This window comes from Ips typographus, linkage group LG1 (assembly GCF_016097725.1).
Source record: "Ips typographus isolate SLU linkage group LG1, UJ_Ityp_2.0, whole genome shotgun sequence".
Lineage (NCBI taxonomy): Eukaryota > Metazoa > Arthropoda > Insecta > Coleoptera > Curculionidae > Ips > Ips typographus.
In genome coordinates this window covers 12,838,397-12,849,488 of record NC_138422.1, presented here as the reverse complement: position 1 = coordinate 12,849,488, position 11,092 = coordinate 12,838,397, and the positions used below count along the sequence as shown (strand labels likewise).

General features: G+C 35.2%; 2 protein-coding genes across 4 annotated transcripts; one reads left to right on the top strand and one right to left on the bottom strand.

The window, feature by feature from the left end:
* Window positions 1-428: 428 nt before the first annotated feature.
* On the top strand, window positions 429-7,856 carry smo (smoothened, frizzled class receptor). 3 transcript variants are annotated; one of them, XM_081978244.1, is made up of 12 exons: window positions 430-554; window positions 695-1,314; window positions 1,467-1,700; window positions 1,757-1,942; window positions 1,992-2,216; window positions 2,521-2,722; window positions 4,082-4,252; window positions 4,312-4,614; window positions 6,235-6,380; window positions 6,439-6,636; window positions 6,746-6,980; window positions 7,035-7,856. In XM_081978244.1, exons 2-12 carry the CDS (start codon window positions 699-701, stop codon window positions 7,438-7,440), a joined length of 2,922 nt encoding a protein of 973 aa, XP_081834370.1. In that variant the 5' UTR covers window positions 430-554; window positions 695-698; the 3' UTR covers window positions 7,441-7,856. The 3 variants fall into 3 exon arrangements, with proteins under 3 accessions (XP_081834378.1, XP_081834370.1, XP_081834362.1); XM_081978236.1 differs by having other exon boundaries at window positions 443-580; XM_081978252.1 differs by having other exon boundaries at window positions 429-1,314; window positions 6,758-6,980.
* Window positions 7,857-8,773: 917 nt separating this feature from the next.
* Window positions 8,774-10,854, bottom strand: LOC145728261 (uncharacterized). Its single transcript, XM_081978350.1, has 3 exons — window positions 9,206-10,854; window positions 9,031-9,154; window positions 8,774-8,968 (listed from the first exon to the last, which is right to left on the bottom strand). The coding sequence occupies exons 1-3, from the start codon at window positions 10,383-10,385 to the stop codon at window positions 8,923-8,925; spliced, it is 1,350 nt and encodes a 449-aa protein (XP_081834476.1). The 5' UTR covers window positions 10,386-10,854; the 3' UTR covers window positions 8,774-8,922.
* Between the last annotated feature and the right edge of the window lie 238 nt (window positions 10,855-11,092).

Below are 11,092 nucleotides of genomic sequence, written 5' to 3'. Positions count from 1 at the left end.
CACCTTCAATTTTGGTACACACTGCATGTGCAGCCTGTATGCAATTGCAAACTGTTCTCTTAATAATTATTTCCCCAAAAGCCAACTTAATTGATAAGTGTGACACCACAGCACTTTTGATCGCATTACGATTTAGGCCACCCGCTTTACAAGGTCCCTTGATATTCATGGGCAACGTTGCCACGTGTTTTAAACAAAAATCTTAGACCAAAAGTTTAATAAACAACACGGTTAAACACTTTTTTTATAATAATACTTCTTCGTTCCACTGGTAAACTGTAAGGTATGAACTAAATTGGTTCCATTGTCCTAGTTTTAGGAGTAATTCTAGAGATAACTCTTTTTAAAAAAATAAAATCTAAAATGGTGTAATAATGGTTGGCTGGCCTGTTTGTCAAAATTGTCAACCGATTCTGTATTATTGCCGATTGGCAACACTGCTAGTGTAGTTTTGTTTATTATTTATAGTTTATGTTTATGTCCCCAAATTCTGCTTTGTTTATTTTTATGGATTAAAGCAATTATATGACCAAAAGAAGCCGTAGGTAGCGCCGGTATGTGTTTAATTATGTCTATATAAGTGAGCAACAGTTTCGACTTCATTGGTATTCACCACCATGTGCCTGCTAAAATAATTTAGTAGGGTTTCCACTTAGTTTGACTAATATTTTTTTTTTTTTCCCAATACAACCAGCAAAATGTCCAGCATGGGTGTTCTCCTATTCATTTTTGCTTTCATGTTACTTGTGGAAGCTCGTTCTTTAGACGATGTGGAAGATTTTAACTCTTCAGCCTCACCATATATACGCCACCCATTCAGCATAAAAAGCCCAAGATACATGGATATGTTACCATATGACATGAGCGAAGACTACTGCCGAATCAATGCCAAATGTGAGCTGCTCCAAAACACAGCGTGTTTGGGGGCTAAACTGCCCTACCACTCCACAACCTTAAAGCTGACAGGGCTCCACAATCAAGCCAAAGTACAGGAAACTTTACAGCAATATGAACAAAACTTGCGCTATATACCAAAGTGTTGGTCAGTAATACAACCATTTTTGTGTGCCTTGTATATGCCCAAATGTGAAAATGAGCAAGTTGATTTGCCTTCAAGGGAAATGTGTAGAATCACTCTGGAACCCTGCAAAGCAATTTACAACAGTTCAGTATTTCCTTTTAACTTTACTTGTGAAGATAGTCGGTTGTATCCTTCCAAGTGCCGAAATGATATTAGAGACACCAAATTTAATACCACTGGGTATTGTATGGAACCTTTGATAGAAACTGACAATCCTGATTGGTGGTTTAAGGGTAAGTAAGAAATGCATAAAGTTTGACAACTAAGCAGGTTTCCTTAAGGGAAGTGGGATTTGAATGTGACAGTTCAGAAGCAAAATTTACCTAAACTGGATTAAAATCAACTACAAATCAAGTTACAGCTAACCTTGATATATTTATTTCAGATGTGGAAGGTTGTGGTTTGCATTGTAAAGATGCCAGATATACTGAAAATGAACATTACCAAATTCACAAACTGATAACTTATGGATCATTGCTGTGCATTGTTTTAAACATTTTTACTGTAACTACATTCTTGATTGATTGGAAAACGGCTAACAGATATCCTGCTAAAGGTATTTTTTATGTTAATATTTGCTTTGCTATTTCCTATGGTGGATATTTGGTTCAGTTTTTGGGTGAGTTTTTTTTGGTAATAAATGGTTTGTTTAGTTAGTTTATGAGGGACTTTCAGGTTCTGATACTAGGGAGGATATTGTGTGCAAAAAAGATGGGACACTCAGGAAATCTGAGCCTAGTGCCACAGAAAACTTGTCTTGTGTTATTGTGTTTTTTATGGTTTATTACTTTTTAATTGCTGGTCTTGTATGGTTTATGATCTTCAGTTATGCCTGGTACATGAGCTCACTTCAAGCTTTAGGTAAATAAGATTTCTTCTGTAACTGTTAAAAAATCCAAATTATTTACAGGCAAAATTCAAGATCGAATAGATAAAAAGAGGGCTTACTTTCATTTAGTTGCCTGGAGTTTACCTTTGATGCTTACCATTACAACCATGGCAATTGGGGAAATTGATGGTGATTATATTACAGGCATTTGTTTTGTGGGTTTTGCTAATATGGCAGCTAGGGCTGGTTTGTTTTTGGCACCATTGGTATGCACCATGTTGGTCTCTGTTTATATAATAATCAGAGGTAAGTTTTGATGTTTTGAACTAATGGCAAAATTGATGATCAACAATTTTCTGATGTTTTGCAATTTTTACATCCTTTGTGACTATTTTCAGAACTTTTTTTATATTAAACATGACAAAAAAAATGTGTATTAGCTTATTTTGATTGGCATTTGATTAAAATAAAATAGTTCAAATAACTTTTTTCTCCACAAAATATTGTCTTTATTATGCCTCCAATTATCTAGATACTTTTGTTTTTCTATATATACATTATTTTGCTGACAGTTTGATTTAATACCGGGCATTTTTTAAAATAATTTCAGGTTTAATTTTGCTGATAAAAGTTCAAATTGAAAGCAAAGAAGTTATATCGCAACATTCCAGCAGAAAAATACAATCAAATATAGTTAGAATGACGGTTTTTACTATATTTATGGTAATATTTTGTGCTGTCACGATCGTCTACCACGTGTATGTTGCGTCAAATAGAGGTTTTTGGCAGACGAGCGTGGAAAAGTACATTTGGTAAATTTGATTCTTTTTAGTTGCGCATGTTGAACAGGCTTTATGGTTTAAACTTAATAATTATCGTATTCATTTAAATCAAAACTAACCCCCTTAAAAATTGATTGTAGACTGAACTAACGTTTAATGCACGCAATGGGCCTTAAAAGCCTCAGACAGTCTACATTGTTTCCCACTTTAAGCATGTTGCAAGGTACGTTATTGATTAACCTTTTTATACAGATATGGAAATTTGAAAATTATTCATAGGAAATTAATGGTGAGAATAGAAAGCCTAAAAAGTCTAATTTTAGTAAATGTACCGATTTTACAATGTCAAGTTAGTGGCTCAAATTTACTAGAATGTCTTTTCTAATAATATTCCAGAATTTTTGTACTGAATATTTTACTTTAAAAACTAATTTCAGTATTCTACCAATTTTACAAATGTCCATTTAGTTTCCAGCTTCAGTTTTTTAGAATAACCGTCTTTATAATACTCTATTTAATTTGACTTTTAAAGATGAATTTCAGAACTTACCGATTTCACAAGGTTAATTGAAAAGCTCAGTTTTCGGTAGAATAAGGTATTAGCCTTGTACGGATATTTTAAAATGTTTTTAGAGCACATTTGGACTATTTTTACAAAGGTTTTTCTAGTAAGTTTAGGCTAGTAAAATGACATTGTAAAATCAGTAGATTACCGAAATTAGTAATTTAAAACCAAATTTCAGGCGGAATAATTCAGGAAGGTTGTACTAGTAAATTTAGGCCATAAAATAGACATTTTTAAAATCGGTAGTTTACTGAAATTCGTGTTTTTAAGTCAAATTTTAAGTGAATGTTTTGGAATTTTCTCAGGAAGGTTATTTATTTAGCAAATTTCAGAAACCAAATTGGCCTTGTAATTTAGTTTCTTAAATTTGTTGTAATAAGTTGTTGATTACCCGGTATTTTGTGTTGCTTACACATAATTTTCTATTATACCAGAAAAACAGGGTGAAGCTCATTCTACCTTAACTGAATAGTTTATTCAGAAAATGTCTGCAAGAATGCTTCAGCACACTTACAAATATATCTGCTTTAAATAATCTAAAAATAGATTCATTATCAACTATAATATTTTAGTGATACTGTTTTTTTCCTAAGTACAAAACTTGCCCAACATGATCAGAAAGATCTAGATCAACTGTCAAGTAATATCATATCTGTACAAATCTGCATCTTTGTCTAGCACATTGGTTTGCAACAGTTTTGTTTTCAGCAACTAGTTTTGAAATTTCCATACCTGTATGCTAATACTAATATCACTACTCAATCTAGTAGGAATTGCAGCAAACCAATCCAGTCACGTTTTATTAACCTATTTCGAAATTGCAGGTGTAAATTAACTAGTTTCGGTACAAACTATGCTCATTGCAAACAAACAGACCGACCAAGTGTCGCAATGTTGCAATTACATTTGCTAGCAGTTTTCGGAAAGGGCATTGCCATGGCCTCGTGGGTTTGGTGCGATGCCACTTTACACGCCTGGGGCCGATACATTCGAAAGTAACACACCACCCTTCTTTTTAAAATTAGAGAGTTCTAAAAAAGTGGTTATTTTGTAGAAAATTTCATTGCGAAGTCGACGAACCGATGAAAATCCAGAAGCATAAAATTATAGCGCGTGCTTTTGCCGGTCGCAAGAAATTTAATGAAGGGGGGCGCGTGTCGATTTTCAGTCAAAATCACACCGATCCGGTGGGGTTGCAGTTTGAGCTGAATAGCGCAGCCAGTAATGAGCTGAGCACCACGTGGGCAAAAAACTTGCCCAGATTGGTGAACAGGAGGCCGGCGGTACCTAACGATGTCGGAGTTGATAATAGTTACCAATCAGTTGATGTTGATAGTGATTATAGTGTAAATTATAGGTAAGTTGATGTATATTCGTAAAATTTTCACAGTGATTTGTTTTCTTTAAAAATATTGTTTTTCGTTCTGTTTGAAGCTTGGACATTCACAAGAAATTACGAGTAGTTAGGTTTGTTGTAGGTATTATTCATAGAAAACAAACAAGCGGAAACTAGTGCAAACTTTTTATACCAGGTGTCCAAGAGCACCCTGGACATAGGAGATTAACATGGGAAAACGGTTTTGATTTTTTTGCGCCTGTACGGTTGATTTGATTGAAAAATCGTATTAATGAAAGTTGTAGTACCTATCACGGACTAGTTTTCTGTATTTTTTTCGGATCTCTAACTTGAGCCCTTTCGTCGTAAAACACGAAAAAAAAATGAGAAAATTTAAACTTTTGGCCTGCACTTTATAGGTGGTTGTCGGGCAACGGGTAAACAGGTCATTGTTGCGGGTACGGTTAAAATACAGAAAACTAGTCCGTGATAGGTACTACAACTTTCATTAATACGATTTTTCAATCAAATCAACCGTACAGGCGCAAAAAAATCTCCTATGTCCAGGGTGCTCCTGGACACCTGGTATATGGTCACGTGACTTTTCATAAACCTGGTTAATTTCTTGTGACCAAGTGTCAATTAACGTCACATTTATTGTATAACTGATCCCAAAAGTAAATATTTTACTTTACCAGTAAAATTTGACGGGTAAATTAGAAATACTGTATTTCTGGCAGTTCAAATTTTGACATCGCTTTTCTCCCTGACTGTACCAAATTTTGTAGTGTTTTTTTAGGTTAATGGATAGCAAATTTAATGAGGTTTCCAAAAGTGTGCTTAAAACAGATATTTTCTCACTCCAAGTGGGTTTGGCAAGCAATTTTGTCTCTAACTGTCAAACTGTGCTCAAAAGTTGCAAAAATCAGGGTTCCGAAAAGTTTTCTTCCAGTATTCGATACAAAACGTGTTTTTAAGATTTATGACAGTTATTTTGACAGTGGTCACGTGACTATTCAGTTAAATTATTTTCCAAACTTTTTCATACTCTCAAAATTTGCCTGTAATTTGCAGGAACAACAGTTTAGCACAGTTTTTACTTTACCGTACCGGTCACGGTAAATTTACCTTCATCATTACTTTTCAGTCTCTTTTTTGGTTATTTGGCTCAATATTAAAAATATTTTCAGCTGATTTCATTTGTAGTAACAATCTTACTCTCATTAATGGACTTTCTATAGTCAGAGAGATACCTTTTATAGTTTTGTTTCTCAAGCTTATACTGATTAAGAATTTCTTCAATACCGGTTATTTTGTACCAAACATAAAGATCTGGTACTTTTTAGTTTGACAATTACTAAGCAGGGCAAAACAAATGTTAAATTGATGAAAAATGTTTGTCACAAGAACAAGAGGAAAACTAAGAATTCCTGAACATTAAGTCGGATATTAATGAGTACAGTACATTTTTACGACGTTTCTGATGTAATTGTATCAGCAAGAACGAATTGATTATTATTATTTAGTGGTTAGTTAATACCCAAAGCAGTTCTTCTAATATTATGTTATGTCTGCTGTATGGTTTACTGCTAAAATTACTGATTTTCTTACGTAATACTAATTTTTATATCACATTTCCAGACATGTTAGTATAGAATCTCGACGCAATTCCGGAGATAGTCAAGTCTCGGTGCAAATTGCGGAACTGAAAGCGACAAAACGAGTGAAAGCTCGAAGGTCCCGAAGGACAGAACGTCATCAGTTCAGACGGAATTCCCGAAATATTGGTGTGTACCTGATAGGCAAAGTGCGTTAACTTTGTAAATAAGAGGGTGTTGCCTTTAGGTACCACATCTAGAGCACCTTCGCGTAAAGGTACTAAAGGAGGTAGTACTACCAGCCTGGACTCTCATTTACAAATGTTGAATGCGTTAACGGGTGCTGGTGATGTTACTAGATTCGCACCTAATTTGAACAGGCGAACGGCGACAGCTGGTCTGGATGGGGCTCAGATTGGACAGTTGCTGTCCAACGGAAAATTTAGTGAGTTAACGTAAACTTAATTTTTAATATTTCCCTTTGGATATATTCGAAATTTCCGGAAGAGACGGTGTTTGTAAATATGGTTTGCTTTTATTCTTAAATATTTCAGTTCTACCTCCAGCTACTAGAACGTGTTCTGAAGACGAAAACGTTTCTGTCACGATATCAGAGACGGCTGTGAGCATGCGGGTGGCCAAAAATATGGACTTAAACGATCATTTTACCATAAGTCAACTGAGGCACGGCTTGCACGTGCAGCATAACAGTTCATCCGAAGATGAGCTGGACGAGGTCATATGCCAAAACCCCACTAAAAACTCCAGATTAAAACTGGAAAAATCCAGGTGATTACCACAAAGACTCCATAATGTTTCATTTCAAGTAATTATAATTGTTAGATCGAAATCCTGCGAACAAAAGCGGCACAGTGAAAGTTCCAGCTGTCCAGAAATTACGCAGCTAGTCGAAAGTTCCCTCAACTCTGCCGTCAGTGTGGGTTTCGAGAAAAACACTGGATCCAGACAGTCCAAAACGTCGATTGACGTTGCCGTGCAGGCAAACGCTCACGACTTGGACATGGAAATGAACAGCGCTAAAGCGGAAGGGGATAAAGTTACAAAAAGCAAACAGGCCAAAACTAGGGACAATAAAAGATTCCGCAAAGCCAGCAAGTCGAAAGAAAAGTACTTGTACGACGGTACTGAGGATGAGAAACGGGAACTGTGCAAGGATCTGAAGTATTGCGGGGACGAAGAAGTGCTAATTTGCAATAAAAGTAAGGCTTTCGTTATGAAAGGTAAATAGTTTTTTAATTATATTTTATTTATATTATTTGTGATTGCTTTTTTTGGGTTATGAGTTTGTTCAGTTACTCGAGTTTGTTATTTTTCTACAGCTGTATATTAGCAACACTTAAATTAACGTTACTGCAGTGAACTTTGGTACATTATTTTAATTTGGTGTAATTATATACCAACTGTAGTAGTAAAACGTAACTTAGAAGTTTGTTGTTCTACTACACTTGTGTTAAGGTGCGTTTTAGGGCCTTATTAATCTAGATATGTCCAAATATCAAGTCGCATTTAAACCTTAATTTTGAAAGTGTTTATTATTAAGTATCTGAATGAATACAGACTGATTTTGTACTTTTTTGTAATTTTATACTTTATACTTATAGATATTTAAACAGTAAAATAAAATCGAACGAATCGAAGTGTGAATGGATTTTGTTTGTTTATAACCATTTATACAGGGTGATTTATAATGATAGTATTTCAGAAGTAGCTACTGTAATATTTTTTACCTACGACCTCATTGTAAATAGCTATTTACGCATAGTTTTCCGTTACGTAATGAACCTCGTTACGCACAGTTGTAAAAAAAACGCACAGCTGTAAAAAGAGCGCACAGTTTTAAGATCGGCCACAAACTATCGCTCTAAAGCTGGGAAAAATTGATTTTGTTTACATTTCTTCCTTTATCAGAGTATATTAATGGAGATCATCGCGTAATGCATTGTTCATACAGTTTTAAGTAACAACCACTTGATCTAGAATATTATCTGCAATAGCAAACACATCAAGTAATATTACTGAAAGTTTTCCCTTTATTCTTATTAACTGTAATGTTGCCATAAATAATTATTTTAAAATCAACACTAATAATTATTTAAGTAACATGATTTGTGAATTTTTTTTATTACGTTATTATTTTTTTCTTTAGTGGCTATGATTAGTACAAATATGATGTCAATACGTTGAAAATATACTTTTTTAATGAAAAGTTACTCTGAATTATATGAATTGCGAAAACTGGACTTTCCATTTGATCGTAGGTAAAGTATAGTACGTCACACACATTACCTTTTTCATATCGTGCATAAAATGCTTCTTACAGCACTAGTTACGTAATATACTATTTTTACAATTTCGACTGTTAATTTCGTGTGTACCTAGACTTAATAATTTCAATTTTGCGATGTTGCCGAATCAACTTTAATATAAGTCTCACTTTTAATTTTCAAATGGAACACCCTGTATCTAACACAAAACAACTTTTCACATATTTAATAAAAATTGTGGTTTTGTAGTTCTAAAAGGTTGACTTATGAAATATTATCTAAATAAAACTCAATAAGTATGCATGAGGCTATTATAATATATTTCAATGTTAAACTTTAACTTCTTACCAATAAAATATAACTTTCTCTATAGGGGATATATTACATTTACTTATTATATTGAAGAATATTTATTACTCCTGGATGTCCGCATTGAATATTGTTTCTTATGCCGATTTAACGTGGCTGAACATCGATGTCCAAGTATTAAATCTGGAAAATATAAGAACGGTTTTCTATTTTAAATTATTAAGGAATTGTAATGAAGTTAATACCTAAAAGGTTGCTTAGCCTTATTCCCCACCATTTGCAGTACAAGAAGTAAGACTAAAGCCGCTTGGATAGTGCTTACAATAACCGCAGAGTTATTCTTCAATGTGGAAGGTCCAATTGGAGAACCTGTAATCAAAATAACGGTAATTTGTGTCAAAAAGTTTTTTGGTTGCAAACCTCTTTGGCTGAAGTTTAGCGCCAGTTGACTCTCAGTTCTTTCTTTAACGTCATCATCGATAATTCTGTGACTCATTTCACTTGCTCTAGAAGATCGTGACCTAACCTCCACTCTTCTATCATTTTCTAAAGATCTGGAAGTTTCTTGGTGGTCAATGGCGACTCTAGCCTTCTCCACCCTGTTTGCAACTTTGTGCGTGTCTTCACGTCTCAGTCTTGCTTCATTTAAGTTTTCTTGACTGCGTTCTTCCCGACGGTTGTTTGATGTTTGTGCCCTGAAGATTCTAGTTTCCTGTCTTCTTGATTCTCTATTAAGGTTGCGTCTTGTCTGAGTTAGTAGGCGGTTGGTTCGTTCTGGAGTAGATCTCATTCTGTCAAATCGTTCAGAGTTCTGACGTCTTTGGTTGTTGTCCCTAACAGCATCCCGTAAGTTTTGTCTTAATTCTCTTCTGTTGTCCCTGGTTTCAGATCTTTCGTTGTTATAACGCCTCTGACTGTTTCCCCTAGTAGAAAATCTTTGTGAGTCAAGAGTTCTCCTGTCTAACCTTTCGTTATCAAAGCGTCCTCTTCGTGAATCTTGGCCGTTTGCTCGTTCCTGGGAAGCTCTTCGGTTAAACCTTTCAGCATTGAAACGACGAATGACCGGCAAATTTGATTCTCTGCTATTACGACGAGAATTAAACCGATCTTCAGACCTAGAAAGTGTACTAATTCTTCTGGCCCTTTCTAATTGAGGTTCGAATCTTTCACGATGGTTCCTAGTATCAGTTCGCTCATCAGATTGTCGTTCATTGAACCTTGTTTGCCTTTCTCTGCGGACATTGGACATTCCTTCCTTAGAATCACTTCTAGATGCCAAATTGAAACGTCCAGACAACCTAGCTTCACGTCGTCCTCCTAGCTCAGTCCTGATTTCCCGAAAATCAGTCCGTATATCCTGAGCATCGATTCTAGACCTGCGAGAATCAGCCCTAACGTCCTGGATGTGTTGCGGGACATTCAAAGCAGGTTCTTCATTGACCCGCTGATCTTTCAACCCCACTCTTCTGTCTTCTGGATCAAAGCGGTAGTCATCGTTTAGTTCCCTGCGGTCTGAGTGCTGCAAGGACCCTTGAATGCAAATTATAATCAGTAATATTGTACTATATAAGGACCAGTCGGTTTTCTTCAGCGGTTTCATGGTGGAGGAAAAGAAAATACTATTTTCGGTTTCTGTGACTTGTGTAGAGTAAATTGGTATACTTCGAATTGTCTTTTGTAATGGTTACTAGGACTTCGGTCGCTCGCAGTGATCTGGTGCTTTCCGGCTGCACCTCTCGCTTTTTATAATAGATTCGAGCAGGGTTAATTTTCCGGTTGGTTAGGTGTAATTGAAATCTGGATGGGTTAAACAGATTATCTGGAAAATGGGACTTTAAATTACATTTACGGCTTTAGCGTTAACAGCTGCCTGATATATTGGATGTATTTCATAAAAACGGAGCTTTTAGGGGAGGGTATTGGAGAGAACCATTGCAAGTAAATTTTAGAAGGGTAATAGATTTTGTTGTGGTTGTTATTGCTTAGAGGTTTGTACATGTAAAAATACCTGATTTGGTGCCGAACTATTTATCGCCCATTGTTTTCAAAAGATCTCGTGCCTTAGAAAATTTTGCTGGTGTTATAGTTAGTAAGGTATACCCACTAGCCACCTCGAGTCTTACAATAGTGTTTAAGTTTAGAAGCAAATGTTGATAAACTCTTCCTTATAAAGCTCCAAAAAGAGTTTTGATATGATTTAAATAAACTCGGAAATACAAAAAAAAAATCACGTCAGGAAAACAAAACATCATGTGGCTGGTTTTTTCAAATTTGGTCCTGTCACTTCATATATGGAAATATTTTACA